Consider the following 25290-nt stretch of genomic DNA (forward strand, 5'->3'; position numbering starts at 1 on the left):
TGTCCCTTCTGGTTCTCCTGGACATCTCAGCGGCTTTCGATACCATCGACCATGGTATCCTTCTGGGACGGCTCTCTGGGATGGGCCTTGGGGGTACTGCGCTCCAGTGGCTCCAGTCCTTCCTGGAGGGCCGTTCCCAGTTGGTGAAGCTGGGTGATACCTGCTCGGACCCCTGGCCTTTGACCTGTGGGGTCCCGCAAGGTTCCATTTTATCCCCCATGCTCTTTAACATCTACATGAAACCGCTGGGCGAGGTCATCCGGAGTTTTGGAGTTGGGTGCCATCTCTACGCAGATGACACTCAACTCTACTACTCATTTCCACCTAATTCCAAGGAAGCTCCTCAGATACTGAACCAGTGCCTGGTCGCTGTAATGGCCTGGATGAGGGCGAACAAGCTGAAGCTCAATCCTGACAAGACAGAGGTCCTCGAGATCAGTCGCAAGTCTGATCGGGGTATTGGGTGGCAACCTGTGCTCGATGGGGTCGCACTCCCCCTGAAGGCGCAGGTCCATTGCAGCTTGGGGGTCCTCCTGGACTCATCACTGACACTTGAGGCTCAGGTGTCGGCGGTGGCCGGGAGGGCCTTTGCACAATTAAAGCTTGTGCGCCAGCTGCGACCATACCTCGTGAAGTCTGACTTGGCCACGGTGGTCCACGCCTTAGTCACCTCTAGACTGGATTATTGCAATGCACTCTACGTGGGGTTGCCCCTGAAGACGGCCCGGAAACTTCAGTTAGTCCAACGTGCGGCTGCCAGGTTGTTAACTGGAGCAAACTACAGGGAGAGATCTACTCCCCTGTTCAAGGAGCTCCACTGGCTACCGATTATTTTCCGGTCCCAATTCAAGGTGCAGGTTCTTACCTATAAAACCCTAAACGGTTTGGGACCCGCCTACCTTTGTGACCGCATCTCCCGCTATGAACCCACTCGTCCTCTTCGTTCATCCGGTAGGGCACTTCTTTCGCTCCCACCACCATCCCAGGCTCGGTTGGCGGGGACGAGGGAGCAGGCCTTTTCTATTGTTGCTCCCCGGATCTGGAATTCCCTTCCGGAGGAGATTCGGCAAGCACCCACCCTGGCTTCCTTCAAAAAGCTGCTTAAAACCTGGCTCTTCCGCTGCGCCTTTGGATAACCGAGCCCATAGCTATAGTAGTTGCACAGGCCACCTCTTTGACTTGAAACACTGCACTTTATTCCTCTGCCCCAAAGCATCTTAGAATATCACATTGCATTTTAGTTCTAGTGGTCCCTCCAGGCCATCCTCTCCTCCATCCCAGTGGTCTTTTTTTTTTTCCCCTCTTTTTTTGCGGATTCATGTTATTTGAGTGATTATATTCCTTCTGCTTATGTGATTGTTTTAGTCAATTGTTATGTTTTGTTTTCGTTTCTAATTCTTATAGCGTTTTATAGTGTTTTCAGTGTTTTATTGTACAATGTTTTATGCTGATTTTATATTGGAAACCGCCCTGAGTCCCTTTTGGGAGAGAGGGCGGTATACAAATAAACTTTTACTTACTTACTTACTTACGTCCACCACATATGAAAATATGTTCCTTCAATTTTCCCGCATTTCCAGCACTTGTTATTTTTATCTTTTGAGTATTTTGCTATTCGTTCTGGTGTCAGGTGCCAGCGATACATCATTTTCAGCCAATTTTCTCGGAGATCGTTTGCGTAGGTATATTTCAATTTCTTTTTCCAAATTTGTTCCCATTCACTGAGCATAATTGTTCTGCTTATGTTTTTAGCCCATTTTATCATACATGGCTTGATGTAATCTATTTCCGTGCTCCATTCTAGTAGAAATTTGTAGATCTTACTTGTCGCCTTCTTCCCATTCAGTAATACTTTATCCCATACTGTTTGTTTCTCTTCAAATCCAAGTTTGGCGTCTTTTGTGAAATGTTCTTTAATTTGATAGTACTGAAACCATGATATGTTTATATTTTGTTTTTTCAATTCTTCTAGGGATTTTATTTTTAGTTCTTTGCCTTCTTTCTTCAAGACATCTCTGTATGTTGGCCATTTACTCCATCCTGTTTCCCTCCTGTGGCCTGCCTCTGGCGGTGACAGCCAGAGTGGGGTTTTATTATATAATCTTTTTTTATATTTCTCCCAGATTTTCAATAGTGCGGAGCAGATAAAATGGTTTCCAAAATTTCTTTCCGTTTTTTTCTTCTCGTACCACAGGTACACGTGCCAACCTGCCCGCAGGTCATGGCCATCTAGAGTCAGCAATTTCTTGTTTTTTAAATTTATCCATTCTCTAATCCAGTTCAATGCATTAGCTTCAAAATATAAACTTACATTTGGTAGACCCAATCCTCCTTTTTCTTTTTCGTCAGTCAGATTTGTGTATTTTATTCTCGCTTTTTTGTTGTTCCAGATAAATTTTAATATATCTTTGTTCCATTGTTTAATTAGCTTCAGATTTCTAATTATGGGTAGGTTTTGAAATAAATACATTAATTTTGGTAGAACATATGTCTTTATCGCTGCAATTCTGCCCAAAATAGATAATTTGAGGTGAGTCCAGTTCTTAAGCTTTCTTTTGATTTCATTCCATTTGTTTGTGTAATTATTTTGCAGTAATTGCGAGTTTTTAGATGTCAAATATACTCCTAAGTACTTTATCTTGTTCACAACTCTAAAGTCCGTTATCTTAGCTAGATTCTCTTGTCGTTGTTTGGAGATGTTCTTGGGTAAAATTGTTGATTTATTTTTATTTATTTTGAGGCCCGATACCTTCCCGAATTCCTCTATTTTATGTAACCATTCTTTGATATTATTCAGTGGATCCTCAACAATACATATCAAATCGTCAGCAAAAGCTCGTAATTTATATGTTTCTTTGCCTATTTTCAGTCCTTTGAGATTTGTATCCTTCCTGATGTCGTTCAGTAGCATTTCTAGTGATAATATAAATATGAGCGGGGATAGGGGACACCCCTGTCTCGTACCTTTCCTTATTTTTATTTTGCTTGTCGTTTAGCCATTAATCCAAATACTTGCTTCTTGATCAGTGTAGATCGCTTGTATGGCGTTTATAAAATTATAACCCGCATCCATTTCTTTTAATAGTAGTTTAAAAAATTCCCAATTAATGCTGTCAAGTGCTTTCTCAAAGTCTATAGCTAATATTGCCAATTCTTTTTGATTATTGCACTCATAGTACTCTATAATGTCAATTAAGCTCCTGACGTTGTCTTTAATGTTCCTATTTGGTAGGAACCCAGTTTGGTCCTCCCCGATCCAAGTTGTTAAGTATTCTTTTAATCTCTCCGCAATTATTGCCGTAAAAATTTTATAGTCGATATTTGATAACGATATTGGTCTGTAATTTTTGACGTTTGTAGCATCAGTGTTTTCTTTTGGGATCATGACTATATTTGCCTCTTTCCATGAGTTTGGTATTTTACCCAAATGTAGGGCTTGGTTCATTATAGTTTTTAAGTGAGGTATTAATTCTTCTTTAAATTTTTTATAGTAAATTGCTGTTAGACCATCTGGGCCTGGGGACTTATTGTTGTTCAATTTTTTTATAGCAGTGTCTATTTCTCTTTCTGTGATGTCCTTGTTCTGTTAATTTCGGGATATTTTGTCTTCCTAAGTATTTCATTATATCCTCATTTTTAATATGATCCTTTGTGTACAATTTTCCGTAGAACTTGTTGAATTGTTTCAGAATTTCATGGTCTGTGGTATAAGATCTTCCTTCCTCGTTGATTTGGATTATCCAGCTTTCTTGTTTCCTTTTCCTTAGCAATCTTGTCATCCATTTCCCAGGTTTATTTGCGTTATTAAAATGATATTGTTTCATAAATTTCAATTCTTTAGCTCTCTGTTCCATCTCTAAATTTTGTCTTTGTCTTTGTAAAATGTCTAATTCTGTTTTAATTGATGTGTTATTTGGTTGTCTTTTCAGTTCTGTTTCTGTTCTTTCAATTTCCTTTTGGATTTCTTTTTGTTTAATCCGTTTTGCATTGTTTTTTATGGCATTTAGTTGAATGAAGTTTCCCCTCATCACAGCCTTACTGGCATCCCAGATGATAGTCTTTTCTACGTCGGCTGTATCATTAAATTCAAAATATTCTTTTAAGCATTTTTTCCCGTTGTTTACATCTTCTTCAGATCTCATTAAATTTTCGTTCAGTCTCCATTTCCTCTTTTTTGCTGTTTGGTTTATTTGGATTTCCAATGGACAATGGTCCGTGTCTATCCTTGGAAGAATTTTTATTTTCTTTATTTTTGAGATTAGTGTTTTAGTCATCCAAATCATATCAATTCTTGACCAGTTTTTAAATCTGTTAGAATAGAATGTATAGTCTTTCTCGGTTGGATGTAAATTTCTCCAGGCATCTTCCAGATCCAGTTCTTTTTTTAAAAGTATGAAATTTATTGGTAGTTGTCCTGCCTTCGGGTCTTTTGTCTTTTTCCCTTGGTCTGATTTATCCAGTTTGCTTTCCAAAACTCCGTTGAAGTCCCCCATCAGCATTAAATCATCGTATTCTTGGCTTTCAATTAAATCCTTTAATTCCTTGACGAATTTATTTTTGGGTCCATTGGGGGCATATATGTTACATATTAATAATTTGTTCCCTCCTTTATCAATTTTGATCCCCACTATTCTTCCTTCTGTGTCTTTAAATGCCAATTGTGCTGAGTATTTTTCTTTTATATAGATGACTACTCCTTTCTTTTTTTCTGGGGCCGCTGAATAAAATTCCTTTCCAATTTGTTTGTGTGCCAATAGTGCTGTGAATTTCTGTGATATGTGCGTTTCTTGAAATGCGATGACATCATAATTACCTTTCTTTACATAATTAAATATTTTCTTCCTTTTTGGGGAGTGTTCAATCCATTTACATTATTTGAATAGCATTTCAAATCCCAGTTCATTTTAATTTTTTCCATCTTCTCTTTCTCCTTTCTCGCCTCCTTTTGTCTTCGGATCTTCATCTTCCTCCACCTCTTCTTCCTCTTCCACCAGATCTAGATTTGTTGCTGCTAGTCCATAGAATAGTTCCATATTTTCGGGTGATTCCTCTCTCACTCTTTTGGTTGGGTTCCCTTGTTCTGGTGTTTTGTCCCCTCTTGTATCTTTTTTCAATCTCTTATAAAATTCCCTCGCCTTTTCTTCAGAGGTTAGCCAAAACCTTTCACCTTTGTACGTAGTCATTATTCCCTCTCCTTTTTCCCAACGGAATCTAATTTTTAATTTTTTTTAATTCTTCTGTTAAAAACATATACTTCCTCTTTTTCCTTAACGTCGCTGATGGAATTTCTTTTAGTATGGCCACTTTCTTCCCTTTATAATTTGTTGGCGTAACATTATTCAATTTTAAGATGTCATCCCTTATAATTTTTTTTGTGAAGTTGACGATGACGTCTCTTTCTGCTTTGTTATGTGTTGCGTAATTTGTCGAAATTCTATAGACTATCTATTTTATCTTCCACGTCTTCTTCCGGCCAGTCCATCAATTTGGCTGTTAGTTGTATTATTATTTTCCTTATGTCTTCGTTGGGTTCCTCTTTTACGTTCCTATATCTTAGTTGAAATTCCATAGCTTGTTGTTCAAGTCTTTCTTGCATTGTTCCCAATCGGTTGCTGTTCTCCTCTATTTGATCCATCTTTAACTTCTGTTCGCTTTGAGTCTTTTCTAGATGTTGTCTCTCTGCCTTCATCTCTTTTACTTCTTTCCTTACCTCCGTTATTTCTTGTTTGAGGTTTGACATGTCTTTCTTCATTTCTCCTAAATTTTCTGTCATTTCCATACTCATCTTTTGGATTTGTTCCTGGAATTGGTCCTGTTTTTCCGAAATGCGTTGGAGTTCCTTCATAATTTCTTTAAACATTGATTCCTCCTGAAATGATGATTTTCTTACTGTCCCAGTATTTTGTGTCTTTGTCTCTTTTTCATTTTTGTATCTTGGAGTTAAATTTGCCATTATGCGTATATTTCTGTACTTCGATTCCCTCTTCTTGATCTCTTGTGTTCTTTGTTATATTTAAATATTTGCTTGTCTTGAAGTTTTCTACTTTATTTTCTTTATCTACCTTGTCTTCCTTGTTGTTGTTTTACTTTATTTTATTTTCCCCTTCTTGTTGATTTCTATATATTTTGTTATTTTTTAATTGTTTGGTGGTGTTCCCAAACTTAGCGCCCTTATTTGTTTGCTCCGTTTGTTTGCTCTAATTTTGTCCTTTTTGTCTCTTCTTGTCTCTTTGTTGCTCTGTGTATTGTGTTGGTGCAGTTTTGATTGGTTTATTTTTTACTGCACCAGCCTGCCTCAGCAGTTTATTTATTGCTTCCCTTTCTTCTCAACTCTTAATATTTATTTGTATTTTATTTTGTTATATTTTATTTATTTTGTTTGGTGGTCCTTCTTCAATTCTTCTTTGATTAACTATTTTACTCTATTTCCCCTAGAATGTCTTGTAGAGTCTGCTTGCCTTTATTTCTTTCTTGTCTTTGGATCCTCTGATTATTTATTATTGTTATTGTTATTATTTCTTAATATTCTTAATATTTTATTACTTATTTCTTGTTCTATGTTGTTATTGTTTCTATAATATTATTTAATATTGTTATTATTTTTCCAGAGATCGTAAATTAGAAACCAATTTGGTGGTATAGTGGTTAGGATCCAAAGACCTTAGATTAGAAGCCCAGACCAAGTTCCTAATATCCACCGTATATTATCTTACTTGATTTTTATTTAGTCTCCTTTTGTATACGGGTGGTTTTCCTTGCCAGTCTTCCTTGCCAGTCTTCTGTTTGCTTCAGCAGGGCTTTAGCGCATGTGTGGGATTTTCCTGCCCTTCCCTCTCAGTCTCGCGAGATCCGCCCTTACTCACTCTCGTGCCTTCTGCTTTGGCTTTCTGCAGACACAGTCGCCTGTTTATCTTCCGTGTCTTTAAGCTAATTTGCCTGCCTCCCCCAGCTTGTTTTGACTAGAGCTCTTTTCCAAGGTCAGTGACTCAGCTCAATCTTCACTTCTTTCTCAGTTTGTGTGTTTGTTTGACTTAACCGTTTGTGTCCAGGAGTCAAATTTGCGTTTACTGTTTATTTGTTTGTTGGGTGGGAGGGGGGCGTGCGCTGCCTTAGCGCCCCTTTCCAAGATCTCTCTCCCTCTCTCTCTTCCCTATTTTAGTTTAGTTTAATTTACAGCGCCGCACCTTCAACCTCCTTCAATCTCTTCTCCCAACTGGGTCTAGTCTCTCTTCCAAACCTTTTTCGGTCAAAACCGCACTGTTCTTTCTTCCCCGCTGCTGGTAATCTGCTGCCCTGCAGAGGTCTTGTCCGAGCCCTTGGTCACCCTCCCTTGAGGGGAAAAGCAGCCCTTGGGTCAATTCGACCCCTATGGGTCCGCAGCCACGAGGGTTCTTTATTATGTCGCTCACCACTTGTGATGACTCATGGGCCTTGTAGTCCTGCTCCTAGTACTATTGTGGCAGACGAAGAGGAAAACATGGGGTTTTCGCCGGTTCAGCAAGAGCCGGAGTCTCTTCACCTGCAGGATGTTGATGTTTGCCCTCAAGAATTCAGCCAAACAGGCCTTGGGCAGAACTCCCCCCCCCCCGTTTTCCAGGAGGGAAAATTATTCTAAAGATAGGGGAGCCAGGGAGGCTAATCGCAGAAGCCTGAGAATCGCTGCCAAACAAATGGCTGATTAGGTCTGCTTCCCTTGGGAACTTCTAAGGAGTCACACATCTGGATAGAGTTGGGTTTCGCTTCTCGTTCTCTAGGGAAAGAGTTCTGTTGGCGGGAAAACGAGACCCAATATAGGTGTTTGGCGCGAGGGATACTTTGCGGAGTCAATTGATCAGCTTGAGGAGAGAGATCGTGTGTGGACTTCATAATCCCAGTTCCTTGCTTCCCGGATCAAGCTTCAAGCCTTGCCTTGTCTCACGGTTTACCACGGACTCTGTTTCATGCTTCATGTTCGTCTTGCCTCCAGACACGGATCCAGTCAAGAATCAAGTTTATTCCCAGCCTTGTTATCAAGCTTCATTGGACTTTAAAGACTCTGTTATTTCCCCACACTATTGCTTGGCAAAGTGTGTGTTTCAGTCAAGTGGATTAAAACTTTGAACTCTAATATCTTATATTGGACAATACATTTCTGGACTATATTTGACCTCATCTGAAAGGACTGCTTCTGAACTATATTCTTCACTTGTTTTTATTGATTTTATATATTTCTTTAATAAAGATATTAGATAGAGACTGGCCTCTGTGTAAGGTTATTGGTGCTCTGCAGCCTGGGTCCTGACACCACTGTTATTGTTAAGTTAGTCTTCTACTTTTAATTTCAATTAAGAAGAGAGAGTTTCTCTCGTACTCACTCGTTTCCCGTGGCTGTGTTTTTCTTCAGTTTAAAAGTGTGGTGGCTGGCGGTGATCCTGTGAAGTCCTCGCTTCCAGGCTGGGCTTCTCCGGGACCCGCTACCCTGCGGAGGTCTCGTCCGGACCCTTGGCTGCCCTCCCTTGAGGGGAAAAGCAGCTCTTGGGTCATTGGTTCGACCCCCTACGGGTTTGCGACCTTTTTGGCCTCGATCCGCCAATAAGGTGGAGGTAAACACTCTCCAGATCCTCAGAGCGCCGTGGGTTTGAGAGAGAGCCCTCTCTACCACCTTCCCGCCGCCATATCTCCACACCGGAAGTCAAAAGCCGATTATCTTGATCCCTCGCAGTCTGGTTTTAGACCTGGTCATGGAACGGAGACGGCTTTGGTTCCCTTGGTGGATGACCTCCTCAGAGAGCTAGACGGGGGGAGTGTGTCCCTGCTGGTTCCCTTGAATCTCTCAGCGGCTTTCGATGCCATCGACCATGGTATCCTTCTGTGTCTGCTCTCCGGGATGGGTCTTGGGGGCACTGTTTTGCAGTGCCTCCGATCCTTCCTGGAGGACCGTTCCCAGATGGTGATGCTGAGGGACACCTGCTCGGACCCCTGGCCATTGACCTGTGGGGTCCCGCAAGGTTCCATTCAGTTATCCATGCTTTTCTGTATCTACATGAAACCACTGGGTGAGGTTATCCGGAGTTTTGGATTTGGGAGCCATCTCTATGCAGATGACACACAACTCTACTACTCTTTTCCACCTAAATCCAAGTCAGCTCCCCGGATCCTGGACCAGTATATTTCTGCCGCTTCTGTGACTGTTGCTGTTGTTGTTGTTATTATTATTATTATTATTATTATTATATTGAGAGGGTGGCCATCTTGGATATTGAGAGAAGGGATTTATTAAGAAGTTGGCCATCTTACATATTAGCAGGAGGGATATATTGAGAGGGCTGTCATCTTGGATATTGGGAATGGTTGGCCATCTTAGATATTGATAGGGAGGGATACATTAATAAGTCGGCCAAGTAGGATATTAGTAAAAATTCATTGAAAAGCCTGTTGTTGGCCATCTTGGATATTGGGAGAATGAAGGATCCATGGAGACGGCAACCATCTCAGATATTGGGAGACATTAATAAGTCAGTCATCTTGGATATTAGGGAAAGGCAGCCATCTTGGATTTTGGGATAAGAAATATGGAGAGAGAGGCCATCTTGAATATTGAGAGAGGAAGGGATAGATTAATAAGTCTGGTTTTCCTCTCATTTGTCTGGCAGGTAACCTCTAAACACACCTTGAGAAGAACAACCTTTGAGAGCTTTGCCCTAAGGATGCCATAGGACTGAAATGAAGGGTCACTGCACTGGCAAGAACAAGGAATAAGTAAGAGAAAGACATATTTCAAGCAACATACTTGAAGGAAAGGGAAGATTGTGCTGTTAAAAGAGGGGTTTGGGTACGAGATCAGAAGGCTACGAAATACAAAGACCGAGAAGAGGAAATCCTGTGCTGTTCAGGAGTTCATATCTGTGAACCTCTGGCATAATATCAGAATCATAAATCTAAAACAATGGAAAATCTTCATCCCCATTCCACATCACATATAGAGGAGAAGCTACATAAGTGTATGGACTGTGGAAAATGTTTCATGTGGAGAAGTTCTCTTACTAAACATCAACAAACTCACACAGGAGAGAAGCCATACACATGCATGGAATGTGGAAAGAGCTTCACTTGGAGTGGACACCTTCGTTCCCATCAAAGGACCCACACAGGGGAGAAGCCGTATCAATGCACGGAATGTGGAAAGAGCTTCAGTCGTATTGGAAATCTGCGTTCCCATCAAAGGACCCACACAGGGGAGAAGCCGTATCAATGCATCGAATGTGGAAAGAGCTTCAGTCGAAGGGACAATCTGCGCTCCCATCAAATAACCCACACAGGGGAGAAGACGTATCAATGCATGGAATGTGGAAAGAGCTTCAGTCGAAGGGACAGTCTGCGCTCCCATCAAAGAACCCACACAGGGGAGAAGCCATATACATGCATGGAGTGTGGAAAGAGCTTCAGGCACAGTGGAGGTCTGCGTTCCCACCAGAGGACCCACACAGGGCAGAAGCCATATACATGCATGGAGTGTGGAAAGAGCTTCAGTCACAGTGGAGGTCTGCGTTCCCACCAAAGGACCCACACAGGGGAGAAGCCGTATCAATGCATGGAATGTGGAAAGAGCTTCATTCAGAGCGGAGTGCTGCATTCCCACCAAAGGATCCACACCGGAGAGAAGCCACATAAATGCATTGAATGTGGAAAGAGCTTCCGCCGGAGTGAATATCTGCGTTCCCATCAAAGGACCCACACAGGGGAGAAGCCGTATCAATGCACAGAATGTGGAAAGAGCTTCAGTCATAGTGGACATCTGCGTTCACATCAAAGGACCCACACAGGGGAGAAGCCGTATCAATGCATGGAATGTGGAAAGAGCTTCGGTAAAAGTGGACATCTGCGTTCCCATCAAAGGACCCACACAGGGGAGAAGCCGTATCAATGCATCGAATGTGGAAAGAGCTTCAGTCGAAGGGACAATCTGTGCTTCCATCAAAGAACCCACACAGGGGAGAAGCCGTATCAATGCATGGAATGTGGAAAGAGCTTCAGCCAAAGTGGAATGCTGAGTTCCCATCTGAGGATCCACACAGGGGAGAAGCCATATACATGCATAGAATGTGGAAAGAGCTTCAGCCAAAGTGGAACTCTGCGTTCCCATCAAAGGATGCACACAGGGGAGAAGCTGTATCAATGCATGGAATGTGGAAAGAGCTTCAATCAGAGGGGAAATCTGCGTTCCCATCAAAGGACCCACACAGGGGAGAAGCCGTATCAATGCATCGAATGTGGAAAGAGCTTCAGTCAGGGGGAAGCTCTGCGTTCCCATCAAAGGACCCACACAGGGGAGAAGCCGTATCATTGCATAGAATGTGGAAAGAGCTTCAGCCAGAGAGAAGCTCTGCGTTCACACCTAAGGACCCACACAGGGGAGAAGCCGTATCAATGCATGGAATGTGGAAAGAGCTTCAGCCAAAGTGGAATGCTTAGTTCCCATCTGAGGATCCACACAGGGGAGAAGCCGTATCAATGCATGGAATGTGGAAAGAGCTTCAGCCGGAGTGAATATCTGCGTTCCCATCAAAGGCTCCACACAGGGGAGAAGCCGTATCAATGCACGGAATGTGGAAAGAGTTTCAGTCGAAGGGACAGTCTGTGCTTCCATCAAAGGCTCCACACAGGGGAGAAGCCGTATCAATGCATAGACTGTGGAAAGAGCTTCAGTGATGGTGGAGGTCTGCGTTCCCACCAAAGGACCCACACAGGGGAGAAGCCGTATCAATGCATCGAATGTGGAAAGAGCTTCAGGCACAGTGCAGGTCTGCGTTGCCATCAAAGGACCCACACAGGGGAAAAGCCGTATCAATGCACGGAATGTGGAAAGAGCTTTATTAGGAGTGGAGATCTGCGTTGCCATCAAAGGACCCACACAGGGGAGAAGCCGTATCAATGCACGGAATGTGGAAAGAGCTTTATTAGGAGTGGAGATCTGCGTTTTCATCAAAAGATCCACACAGGGGAGAAGCCGTATCAATGCACGGAATGTGGAAAGAGCTTTATTAGGAGTGGAGATCTGCGTTTTCATCAAAAGATCCACACAGGGGAGAAGCCGTATCAATGCACGGAATGTGGAAAGAGCTTTATTAGGAGTGGAGATCTGCGTTGCCATCAAAGGACCCACACAGGGGAGAAGCCGTATCAATGCGTTGAATGTGGAAAGAGTTTCAGCCACAGTGGAGGTCTGCGTGGCCATCAAAGGACCCACACAGGGGAGAAGCCATATCAGTGCATGGAATGTGGAAAGAGCTTCATTCAGAGTGGAAAACTGCGTTCCCATCAAAGGATCCACACACGGTTAGAGGAAGAGACCTTCCTTTCAATTCCCTGTTCTACTTAAAAAATCCGCCAGACAAGGGTCCCATCCCTCCATAGGCAGGCAAAAAATGAGAGAATAAAAGCACAGAGGAAGGCCGCCACCTTGTTCTCTATGTGTCGTGGACAACCGTCTGTGTGGATTGACTTGATCGCCCACAGAGGAGGTCTCTTCTCTTTATTGCAGCCATTTTTGAAGGGGTTAACCTGACCTCTTCCCCCTCAAGGAAAGCATCCCAGACTTCTCAGATGATCTGTGAACGCTTGCTGAAGTGAGAGCAGCTGAAATCTTATGGTAAAGACCAGCTCTTTGGGAGCAGCTAACAGCATTCCTTTGTACTGTTGTCCTGGACCTTGGCTCTGATCCCTCGGTTTCAGATTCTGGACTCTGGTCCTGTTCCTGTCACCCTGCTCTGTGTTTGTTGGAAATAGGCAACCTTCTCAAGCCTCCTCTGTTTAATGATTTGTCTGTATATAATGTGTTGTTTTATTACTGAAGTGTATGTGTGTCCTTGGGTGTGCAGTTTTTCCTAACACTATGTTCTTGAGGATGTGGGAGATGCTGCAGACCATGTGACCAGATCAGGGACTGTTTAGAACACAGTTAAGGGATGTCAGTTGAGGGATGACCATTGAAGATGACAGTTGGAAGTAGACGGTTATGAAAGAGAGTTGTACAGAGATGTATAGTGTTGATGAGACTTAGAAAGACTGAAATTTAAAGACGCAAACCAAAATAAGCAGCTTTTTGCAGTTTGTGGATCCAACTTTGGTGGTGTCCTTCCTCGCCCGCCCGCCTCTCCACTGGAAGGGGCTCCTGCTTTTCGACAGATTACACAGAGAAGCCATTGAAATTCTCGAACATGTGGACAACTTCAACAGAAAGGAGGAAACCATGAAAATGAACAAAATCTGGCTACCAGTATTAAAAAAACCTCAAAAATCAGAACAGTAAATAAGAAGCAACACTCTGAGACATGGGAACTAGAGGCAGCTAACAAAGGATGCCCCCAGGCAGAAAGTAGCCAGTAGATGAAGCCATTCAATGCAAATTAGGGTGATTAACTCCTCACCCTGGACTTCCCACAGATATATATAAACCTGCCTTGCTTAGTTTCTCCAGACCTCACAACCTCTGAGGATGCCTGCCATAGATGTGGGCGAAACGTCAGGAGAGAATACTTCTGGAACATGGCCACACAGCCCGAAAGACATACAACAACCCTGTGATCCCGGCCATGAAAGCCTTCGACAACACACTGAAATCAGTTGTCTCCACTTTAGAATCAGTTGTATAAAACCGTCTCGGGTCAGCCACACGGAATCCGGTCAGCAGGGTGAAGTGTCCTATTCCTGCCTCATTGCCCTGTCCCAAAGGCTTGGCCCCACAGCCATCTTTCTGTGAGTCTCTTGGGGAGCCACAGAAAGACTGAACCATCCAATGTATGCGAACTGCTGGGACCATCGGTAGGACTCACTTTCCAGCCTTTAGAGACGCTGCCTGTTTGCAGGTGTGTTCCTGAATTGCAAAGGACCCAGCGGACAAACGATGCACCTGGGACACAGGTGGGGAAGAAGCCTCACGTCTTAAGGAGGAGGACTGGTCAAGGGGGGGGGCAGGGGAGGGACCGAGGTGGGCTGAACGTGGAATACAACGGTTTCTGTGAGGGGAAGGGGAGAGATCGCAGGAGATACAGAGTACTCAAGGGTCATGTGGAAGTGGTACAAGAGGAACCTAGAAGAACAGAGCGAGGCTCAGATGGCCGGCAAGACTGGCCATTACAACATCAACATGGGATTTTACAACCTAATAAGCTGGCTCTTGAAGCCTCGGACTCCCTTTCAAATAGGGGCAGGTGGGCTTCAATGAGAGCTGTCAAGATGTCCCTGGGACAGATCCTAAGGCCTACGGATGTCAAAATTGGTTCCATCAAGCGGCTCCGCAGAGACTATTATAATCACATCTCCCACCTGCCAATTACATTCGATGACGCAACTATATCGAAGGGGGTGTTTGCATGTAAGCCATTGCTGAATTATGGGGAGACCGTATAGGGAGCGTTGTCCGGCCTCAGTTGCCCGGCCACTCGTTGCTGGACTTCAAAAGAAAGGGATATTGAATTGCCCCCAGAGCGCCCCAGAGTCGTCCCCACACACTCGAGTGAAGGGTCCGGGTCCCTCGCTAGCCCCCCAAGTTCCGGGCAAGGAGAGCGCCAGCCCTTGCCCTTAGAACGAGGGCCCCGACAAGGACTCTGTTGTGACTCGGCAGCAGCAGCAGAGCCAGAGTGAAGATGAGGAAGGGGATTTTGGGTTTCAGATGCAGGAGCCAGATGATGGGATGCAAGATGAAATCCAGGATGGTGTCATGGGGATGGGAAATCATGGAGTTCTACAGGCTGGTTCAGAAGCGCAGCCTGTGGATGAATTCCTGAACCAGCCTGTCCTAGATAAAAACCAGGGACACCTTCCCAAGGGAAATAATGAGCTGGCTTTGTCTCAGGCCCCTGTTCAGGCGCAAGATAAAGAACCGTCTGACCGTGACTGCCAAGAAGCTCCATTGCTATCTCGGGCTTTCTCAATGGAAAGGAATGCCTCGGCGTAGCCTGAGATTAGCTGGAAAACGGGAGGCCACTGAGGGAAAGAGAAATGCGTTCTTGGGTTGCTTTTATATCTGTGTGTTGGGAGACAAATCTCAGTCAGAGCAAATTCTCTCTTCATCTGAGTGGATGGTCTATGTCTTCATGCTTTGGAAATTCTCCTGTTTATGAATCCTTGTAACCTGTGGACTATTGTATCTTTGGGAATAGACTCTTGCTTTTGCCTATGGACCATTGGATTTATTGACTCTATTTCACAACTACTCTGGGAACTATATTTTAATCATCATCATCATCTATATATATAAAAGAGTGATGGCATCAGGGCAGCGGACAAAACAACAAAACTACAGGCCCCCCAACCTCGAAATTTGACAACACATCATCCACGGCTCTAGGTTGATACAACAAAAAGAAAGGAAAAATAAAGTCCTAATTAGAGGGAGAGGAATAATTGTTTTTATCCAATTGCTGCCAGTTAGAAGGTAAGCTCCGCCCACTTGGTCTCCTAGCAACCTACTCAGCCCCGGGAACAGGCAGAGTTAGGCTTCACTTAGGCCTCTTTCACAGATTATCTAATTTGCACTGGATTATATGGCAGTGTAGACTCAAGGCCCTTCCACACAGCTATATTACCCATTTATACTCTTATATTATCTATATATAGAGTCTCACTTATCCAACATAAACAGGCCGGCAGAATGTTGGATAAGTGAATATGTTGGATAATAAGAAGGGATTCAGGAAAAGCCGATTAAACATTAAATTAGATCATCATTATACAAATTAAGCACCAAAACATCATATTATACAACAAATTTGACAGAAAAAGTAGTTCCATGCGCAGTAATGCTATGTAGTAATTACTGTATTTACAAATTTACCACCAAAATATCACAATGAATTTAAAGCACTGACTACAAAAACATTGACTACTAAAAGGCAGACTACGTTTGATAATCCAGAACATTGGATAAGCGAATGTTGGATTAGTGAGGTTCTACTGTAATATGAAATAATTACTGTGATAGAATAATACAGAACAATATAATCTCTAAAACCAGGACAGTAAATAAAGAGCAACACTCTGAAAGCAGGGGAATTGGGAATTCCACAAAGGAAACAATCAGGGCCAGCTAACATCTCCCAAGAAAGGATTCTTCCAGAAAGGAAGCTGAGAAGGGAGTGAACCAGCGTCTATTACTAAACTCATTATTATTACTATTACTATTACTATTATTATTATTATTATTATTATTATTATTATTATGTTGCTGTGAACCGTGTAATGAATACAATCTGGGTCCAAGTATTCAAAAACACTAAAATCAGAATATATAAAAATTACTGTTGTATAATAAAACAGAACAATACAATCTCTAAAATCAGAACACTAAATAAAGAACACCACTCTGAAAACAAGGGAATTCCAGACAGGAAACAATCGGGGCCAGCTAACACCTCCCAACAAAAAATTCACTCAGGGAGGAAACAGCCAGGTTTTAAAGCTGCAAGGCCATTACGTGCTAATCATTTCTCCTAATTGCAGCATTCATACTTGCCTCCAACAGACAAAAAAACCCAATCAGAAATATTGTATATTCACAACCTTTAGATAATAATATCCCCTGGTGGCGCAGCGTGTTAAAGCGCTGAGCTGCTGAACTTCTGGACCGAAAGGCCGCAGGTTTGAATTGGGGGAAGTGGAGAGAGCCCCCACTGTTAGCCCCAGCTTCTGCCAAACCAGAAGTTCAAAAACATGCAAATGTGAGTACATCAATAGGTACTGCTCCGGCGGGAAAGTAACCAGACTTCGCCACAGCAACGCATGGCCGGGCACAGCTAATAATAATAATAATAATACGTTTATTTATATCCCGCTAGATTTATATTCAGCTTTGATTTTATATATATACTGCTTTTGCTCAATAACACTACAAAAGACTATCTTGTGTGTGTGGCTTGGTGTCAACAGCAAAGTGAACTCTTCTGAGGTGCGACAGGTTCCATCCGTCTCCTTTGCCTTGTGTTTACAAGACCCCCCCCCCCCCGGTGAGCCCCCTCCCTAGAACACTGATGGCCAACCTATGACACGCGTGTCAGCACTGACATGCCTAGCCATTTTTGCTGCATGCAGATTGATTGGATGACTATGTCTTTTGTGGCCAAATTTGGTGTGATTTGGTCCAGTGGTTTTGTTGTTTACTCCATGGGAAGTATGCACATTACATACATACATACATATATATTTATATATACTAGCTGTGCCCGGCCACGCGTTGCTGTGGCAAAGTGGTGGTGGTATCGGTTAAAACTTGTTGGGGAATTTTTATTTGACGTTATTTGTATTTTTTTAAATTAATTTTATTGTCACTTATCTTTTTTATGTATTATATTTTATTATTTTGTTGTATTATTTTTAGTCATTTTGTTATAGTATTTTATTGTATTAATTATTTTAGTGTTTTTTATAATTTTTTATTGTATTATTTGTATTTATTTTTTTATCATTATTTTATTAACACTGGGCTGAGTGGGTTGCTAGGAGACCAAGTGGCTTAGCCTTGTAACTGGCAGCAATTGGATAAAAACTATTATTCCTCTCCCTCTAATTAGGAATTTATTTTTCTTTTCTTTTTGTTGTATCAACCTAGAGGCATGGATGAGGGGTTGTGATGTCAATTTTCGAGGTTGTGGGGTGTTTACTTTTGTTGTTTTGTCCGCTGCCGTGATGCCATCACTCTTTTATATATATAGATTGTAGTATATTATCATATTACTATATTATTATTATATTATTCATTATTCATGACTACATTGAAACTAGAATAGAGAGAAAGCAGCATGGAAACTGCAAGAGGTACCATAGATTGTTGTACATGGAAATAATGGTAGTAAATAGTTTTAGATTTATTGAATACAGTTAAATATTACAATTATACATTTTTATTATTTAAAATATACATATTGCGAAATTATGGGTTTTTTCTCGAAGTGACACACCACTCAAGTCATGCTAGGTTTTTTGGTGAATTTTGACACCCCAAGCGCAAAAGGTTGCCCATCATTGCCCTCGAATACCCTCCGGTCCCTCGGCATCTGAGAGCTGACCCTCCCCCTCAAGCCCATCGCCCTCCACCCCTCCAACAGGTCACCATCCGGGGGGGGGAGGGGAGTTCCGGGACCTGGGGACCCCCATTGAGGTCATGCTGGGGAGAGGGAGACGTGGTCAAGCGTGCCGTTCCAGGGAGAAGCGCAACGTAGTGCTTCCACAACACCGTCACGGTCATCCCACCCCTGTTGTGACTCAGGTTGAACCTCAGATTGACTCGGATGAGGAAAGAGGGACTCAGGTTCAAAATCTCCCCGAAAGGCCTGTAGATTTGGAGGATGAGGAGCAGAGGGTGCAGGTTCAGTTTCCACAGGGAGGGTTGGAGTGGATGACCCAGAAGCCCCTGAAGCCGGCCAGGTGACCACGGACATGGGAGCGGAGGAAGGGAGGTGGAAGGTTCCAGCTTCCTAATGAGTCTCAGCGAAATAATGAGCAAGCTGGCCTTGATGGGATGGGCTCCTTAGATAGGGCTGAGCGTTTGGAATTGAGGGTTCGGCGTAGTGTGAGGATTGCAAACAGAAGGGAGGTGAGGGGGCAGAGAAATGCCTTCGTGTTTTGCAAAGAGTGCTAAAAGGGGTGCGTTCGGGGAAAACCCCTTGTCAAAGCAACTTTCTCGTGACCGCAGAAGCAAGCTCCAGTTTCCCTGCTGTGCTTTGGATTATTATTGCAGCCCATGTGTCCATGTTCCTTGGAATTGCCATGCTCTCTTTGGATGTTGTTTATTCCTTGTGAATTCCTGACTTACATCCTAAGACTATATTTGTAACTGACTTTTGGTGCTTTACTTTTGCTTTTTGAAGAACTTTTTATTATCTATCCTTAATAAACTCAAAAGACTCAAACCTGCCGTGGAGTTTGTGTGTTAGAGCAAGGTGAATAATAATAATAACAACAACAAGCAAGGCCAAAGCGCAAAATGAGCTCAGGCTTACCAGGTACATAAAAAACAACAAAAAAGGCTTTTTTGCTTACGTTGGTAGAAAAAGGAAGAAAAAGGAGGCGATAGGGCCTCTGCAAGGAGAAGATGGGGTGATGGCGACAGGGGACAGGGAAAAGGCAGAACTGCTCAATGCCTTCTTTGCCTCGGTCTTCTCACAAAAAGAAAGCCATCTTCAACCTCAGCAACATGGAATGGACGAAGGATTGGGGGAACTCCAACCCCAAATAGGGAGACACGTTGTCCAGGAACACCTGGCCTCTCTAAACGAATTCAAGTCCCCAGGGCCAGATCAGCTACATCCAAGAGTATTGAAGGAACTAGCGGAAGTTATTTCAGAACCACTAGCAATTATCTTCGAGAGTTCTTGGAGAACGGGAGAAGTCCCAGCAGATTGGAGGAGGGCGAATGTGGTCCCTATCTTCAAGAAGGGAAAAAAGAACGACCCAAACAATTACCGTCCGGTCAGCCTCACATCGATACCAGGCAAAATTCTGGAAAAGATCATTAAGGAAGTGGTCTGCGAACACTTAGAAACAAATGCGGTCATTGCTAATAGTCAACACGGATTTACCAAAAACAAGTCATGCCAGACTAATCTGATCTCTTTTTTCGATAGAGTTACGAGTTGGGTCGATACACGGAATGCCGTGGATGTAGCGTACCTGGATTTCAGTAAGGCCTTCGACAAAGTCCCCCACGACCTTCTGGCAAGGAAACTAGTAAAATGTGGGCTAGACAAAACTATGGTTAGGTGGATCTGTAATTGGCTAAGCGAACGAACCCAAAGGGTGCTCACCAATGCGTCGTCTTCATCATGGAAAGAAGTGACAAGTGGAGTGCCACAAGCAGGGCTCCGTCCTGGGCCCGGTTCTGTTCAACATCTTTATTAACGACTTAGACGAAGGGTTAGAAGGCACGATCATCAAGTTTGCAGACGACACAAAACTGGGAGGGAGAGCCAACACTCCAGAAGACAGGAGCAGAATTCAAAACGATCTTGACAGACTAGAGAGATGATTGGCCGAAACTCACAAAATGAAGTTCAACAGGGACAAATGCAAGATACTCCACTTCGGCAGAAAAAATGGAAATCAAAGATACAGAATGGGGGACGAGGCCTGGCTTGACAGCAGTGTGTGCGAAAAAGACCTTGGAGTCCTCGTGGGGAGGAAGGTGAACATGAGCCAGCAATGTGATGCGGCAGCTAAAAAAGCCAATGGGATTCTGTCCTGCATCAATAGGGGAATAGCGTCTAGATCCAGGGAAGTCATGCTCCCCATGCTCTATTCTGCCTTGGTCAGACCACACCTGGAATCACACTGTGTCCAATTTTGGGCACCGCAGATGAAGGGAGATGTTGACAAGCTGGAAAGCGTCCAGAGGAGGGCGACTAAAATGATTAAGGGTCTGGAGAACAAGCCCTATGAGGAGCGGCTTAAAGAGCTGGGCATGTTTAGCCTGCAGAAGAGAAGGCTGAGAGGAGACATGATAGCCATGTACAAATATGTGAGGGGAAGTCACAGGGAGGAGGGAGGGGGCTTCCTTTCTGCTGCCCTGCAGACTAGGACACAAGGGAACAATGGCTTCAGACTACAGGAAAGGAAGGAGATTCCACCTGAACCTCAGGAAGAACTTCCTCACGGTGAGAAGGGCTGTTCACCAGTGGAACTCTCTCTCTCTCTCTCTGCCCCAGGGGACTGTGGTGGAGAGAGGCCCCTTCTTTGGAGGCTTTTAAGCAGAGGCTGGATGGCCATCTGTCGGGGGTGCTTTGAATGCGATTTCCTGCTTCTTGGCAGAATGGGCTTGGACTGGATGGCCCATGAGGTCTCTGCCAACTCTACTATTCTATGATTCTAACAACAATAATCTTTATTCTCATTCGCCACCTCCATCTCCCCGAAGGGACTCGGGCCGTCTTACATGGGGCGACAGCCCAGGCAAATACAATAAAAAACATAAAATTCAGCAGTTAACAAAAACCACGCAAGGATGAGAATAAACATTAACAGAAAGATAGCAAAAACATTGGTAAAAAAGCATATTAAAATACGACAGTAGAATCATAAAAACGAACTGGGCAAATGTGCGCTGAGCGGGTCTTGTAAACACGAGGTAGTTGGTCAAGTGCTACAAAATGTGGAAGAGTTGGACCGGGGTGAACCGTGTGGTCACAACAAATAATTAACAAAACAAGGTGCAACCAATGGGAAAATGGACACCGAAGCAAAATGTGTCATGCGGACGGAGAGTTCTTCTCCAAAAGCCAGGTTTCAAGGCTCTTCCCAAGTCAAGGCCGAGGTGCGACACCCCCGAACACAAGACCAGGCCTGGAGCGAAGTCAGGAAAACTTCATTTATATTCCGCTCTGTCTCCCCAAAGGGACTCGGGGCCATTTCCAGTCATAAAGCAACAACATACACGACACGGCCAGTAGAATAAAACACATTGTTAAAATGAGGTGAAACTATACTATTAAAATAAACAGTAAATAGCAGTTACAACAAACCTCGATCGAGGGGACGGGGATCATTAGACCAAATATATTAACATAGTCCGTTTGGGGATCAGTGAGTCTTATACGGTATATTTCAGGGCCAAAGGTCAACGGTTCACCAGAGTAGATGACTCAAAACCTGTCTGTCTGCCCAGCGGCATAGGTGGGGCCAGGGACCCTTTGGGACAGACCCACGGTTGTCATGGCGGCCGTGAAGTCCTGAGTCTCAACTGGCCATTGGACCCCAACACCGGGCCCGAGACCCCCCCCCCCCCCGGGCCAGCTCAGGTGGGGAGATGGATGGGCAGGGGGTGGGCGGCACACCAACAAAGCCCCTGTTCTGTCCCGGCCCCCAACCCTGAGACAGACGCATGTTGTATTATTACAGGCTACACCTGGCCATGCTTCACTGTGGCTCAGTATTTATTTATTTGCAATATTTATATCCCGCCTTCCTCTCCCCGAGGGGGACTCAAAGCGGATCGTATGGTCGTATTGTTGGGAATCATCCTGGAGGACTCAAGTCTAGATGTAGTCAGATAGATGATAGAGTTACATTGAGGGAATCCTTTCCCTGTTTCCAAAGCAGGCCTAGACAGGCTTTACTGTGTTTCACTCCATCCTGTTTACGTCACATCCCTGACTTTGAAGTTAGTAGAAATGTGAATCTCCAGGGACACTAACTTCCCATTGGTCAGAATGTCTTTTATGGCCCCAATAAACTGGACCATGAGGTTGGAACCATTTTGGTTCAGTCTCTTCTCCCTTTGTTCTTCTAGCTCACAAGCAGCATCTTGCTGTCTCTCCAGGCAAGATGTGACTATTTAGATGTTTGTTATTTTTCCTTAGAAACCAGTCTAGAGTAGACTAGACAGCTCCCAAGCCTTTCTATCTGCAATGGCGTTCTTTTTACCTGAATAAATCCTTTTTGAACTTTTATTGAGACTCTGAAGTCCATTGCAATCCTAAATGGTCAAAGGCTTCTCTTTGTTTGCCCCGTGTAAGTAACTGTTGCATTTGAAAGCTTTTGCTTTTGCTACTCTGCTGCCTTTTGGTGGAATCTCCCCCAGAGAGGGTTGAATTGAGTCTAACCGCTCAGAGATTACCACAACATGTATGTCATCTATATAAAGTCTATGAGTCTATTAAATCGACTAGGACCTGTCATTGAACCCAAGCTTATTGCACAACAAGCAGGTTTCAGACCAGGGAAAAACTGTACAGGTCAAATTCTTCATCTGACTGAGCATATCGAGGAAGGCTATGAGAAAGGCTGCATCACGGGAACAGTCTTTGTGGACCTTACGGCAGCCTATGACACGGTGCAACATAGAAAAATGCTGCATAAACTCTACCATATCACCCGGGACTTTGACTTTACAAAAACTGTCCAGACCCTCCTAGAAAACCGCAGCTTCTATGTGGAGTTTCAGGGCCAGAAAAGCAGATGGAGGAGGCAAAAGAATGGTTTACCCCAAGGCAGCGTTCTTGCACCGACCTTATTTAACATCTTCACGAACGATCAGCCACAATCACCACTCACAAAGAGCTTTATATATGCTGATGATCTTGGCCTTACAACACAAGCGAAAGATTTTGAAACAGTTGAAAAGCAACTCACCAATGCCTTGAAAGATCTCTCCAGCTACTACAAAGAGAACCACCTGAAGCCTGACCCTTCCAAGACACAAGTGTGTGCTTTCCACCTACGTAACCGCGAAGCCAACAGGAAACTGAAAGTGACTTGGGAAGGCCAAGAGCTCGAACACTGTTTCTGTCAGGCCCCAGGCTGCAGAGCACCAATAACCATACACAGAGGCCAGAATCTATCTAATATCTTTATTGTGGAAATATATAAAGTTAATAAAAACAAATGTAGAAAATAGTCCAGAAGTAGACCTTTCAGGAAAGGTCAAAATTAGTCCAAAGAAACAATGTCCAATATGAAATATTAAGGTCCAAAGTTGTAATCCAGTAACCGAAACACTCACTTTGCCAAGCAAAGTGAGGGGAGATGACAAGGTCCTTTAGTCCATGAAACTTAAGCAAGGCTAGGAAGTAAACTTGATTCTTGGAACACTAGGCTTAATTCAAGGCAGCAAGAAACGAGGAGCAAGAACAGGATCCGTGGTAAATTCGTGGCGAGGTCCGGAAAGCAAGGCAAGGTCCGTGGAGCAAGGCAAGGTCCTGGGAAGCAAGGCAAGGCTGGAAACGGGAGCAAAGGACTTGAACGCGGGAGTAGCGTAGTCCACACACAACCTACTCCCGAAGCTGACGAATTGACTCCGCAAGATTCCTACGTGGGCAAAACACCTAAATAGGGTCTCGTTTTCCCGCCAAAGAACAATTCTCTGGGGAACCAGAACCGAAAGCCATTCTCTGTGTCCAGATGCATGACTCCCTAAAGTTTCCCATGGGAAGCAGGCTTAATCAGCTGAATGCCTGGCAGCAATCCTAGCGCTCCTGCGAGACGCCTCCTGAGTGCCTTTCTGTTGTTTATAATAATCACGGCTAGAAAATGGGGGAGATTTCGGCTCAAGGCTTGTTTGGCAGACTTCTGGAAGGCAAATCTCCTGCAGGTGCAAGGGCTCCAATTCTGGCTGAAACGGTGGGAAACCTAAGTTTTCCTCTTCATCTGTCACAACAGTGCTAGGAACGGGACTACATGGCCCATGAGTCATCACACTATCCCCCTCCTCAAGGCCCCTCTCCAAAATGGGCTCCCTTCCCGAGGTGCGGGGCCGCGGCTTGTTGGGGTAGGCCTGGTGGAAGCGGCGGGCTAAATCGGGGGCATGGACTGTGGAAGCGTCTTCCCAAGAGCGTTCTTCGAGGCCAAAACCTACCCAGTCAATGAGATACTGAAGGCGGCGGCGGTGGAAGCGAGAATCCAAAATGTCCTGAACCTCGAACTCCTCCTCCCCATCCACCAAAACAGGAGTGGGGGCCGGCCGGTTTGCATCAGGGCGCACACCATCCGCCGGAAGGAGCAGGGAGCGATGAAACACTGGATGAATGCGCATGGAGCGCGGAAGTTGGAGTTTGAAAGTCACGGGGTTAAGTTGCGCCACCACTGGATAGGGACCAATGAAACGGGCATCTAGCTTCCGGCAAGGGCGGTGGGAGGGCAAAAAGCGAGTGGACAGAAGAACCCGGTCTCCTACCTTGATTTCGGGGCCCGGCTGGCGATGTTTGTCAGCGTGGCGTTTATAGTCCTCCTTGGCTTGGTCTAGTTGCTGGAGCAAAAGTTGTTGCACCGCTGTGAGTTCCTGCAGCCAGTCCTCTGCTGCGGGAACTTCTGAGGTTTCAATGACAGAAGGAAAGAAACGTGGATGGAAGCCGTAGTTTTCAAAGAACGGGGTTTCTTTAGTTGAAGCCTGGACTCCATTGTTGTAGGCAAACTCCGACAGCGGCAACAGGGAAGCCCAATTGTCCTGCTGATAGTTTACATAACAGCGAAGGTATTGTTCCAAAGTGGCATTGGTGCGCTCAGTTTGCCCATCCGTTTGGGGATGGTGAGCCGAAGATAAACGAGAGTCTATGCCCAATACTTTTTGTAGTGCTTTCCAGAAACGAGAGGTGAATTGAGACCCACGGTCTGTGACCAAACTCTTGGGCAATCCATGTAATCTGAAAACATGCTGAAGGAATAAATCTGCAGTCTCTTTGGCCGTGGGGAGGCCATCGCAGGGAATGAAATGGGCTAACTTGGTAAAAAGGTCCACCACCACTAGGATCGTGGTGAATCCAAGGGAAGGTGGTAGGTCAGTGATAAAATCCGCAGAAATTATTTCCCATGGACGAGATGGAGTAGGAA

At 44.3% G+C, this 25290-nt stretch overlaps 2 protein-coding genes across 9 annotated transcripts in view; both read left to right on the top strand.

The window, feature by feature from the left end:
* The window catches only part of LOC100566973 (zinc finger protein 850-like), an 84659-nt gene extending 65775 nt beyond the window's left edge, over positions 1 to 18884 (top strand). For 6 of the 8 annotated variants that reach the window (XM_062966463.1, XM_062966461.1, XM_062966464.1 and 3 more), the window contains one exon: positions 9633 to 18884. In XM_062966463.1, coding sequence (XP_062822533.1) covers positions 9926 to 12358 — 2433 coding nt within the window. In that variant the 5' untranslated portion in view covers positions 9633 to 9925 and the 3' untranslated portion in view covers positions 12359 to 18884. The remainder of the gene's footprint in view (positions 1 to 9632) is intronic. The other 2 variants (XM_016998430.2, XM_062966465.1) reach the window with 2 other exon arrangements.
* Positions 1 to 25290, top strand: part of LOC100559028 (zinc finger protein 239-like) — a 169422-nt gene that overhangs the window by 65790 nt on the left and 78342 nt on the right. The window lies entirely within an intron of this gene.

The sequence above is a fragment of the Anolis carolinensis genome, unplaced genomic scaffold (genome assembly GCF_035594765.1).
Source record: "Anolis carolinensis isolate JA03-04 unplaced genomic scaffold, rAnoCar3.1.pri scaffold_21, whole genome shotgun sequence".
Taxonomy (NCBI): domain Eukaryota; kingdom Metazoa; phylum Chordata; class Lepidosauria; order Squamata; family Dactyloidae; genus Anolis; species Anolis carolinensis.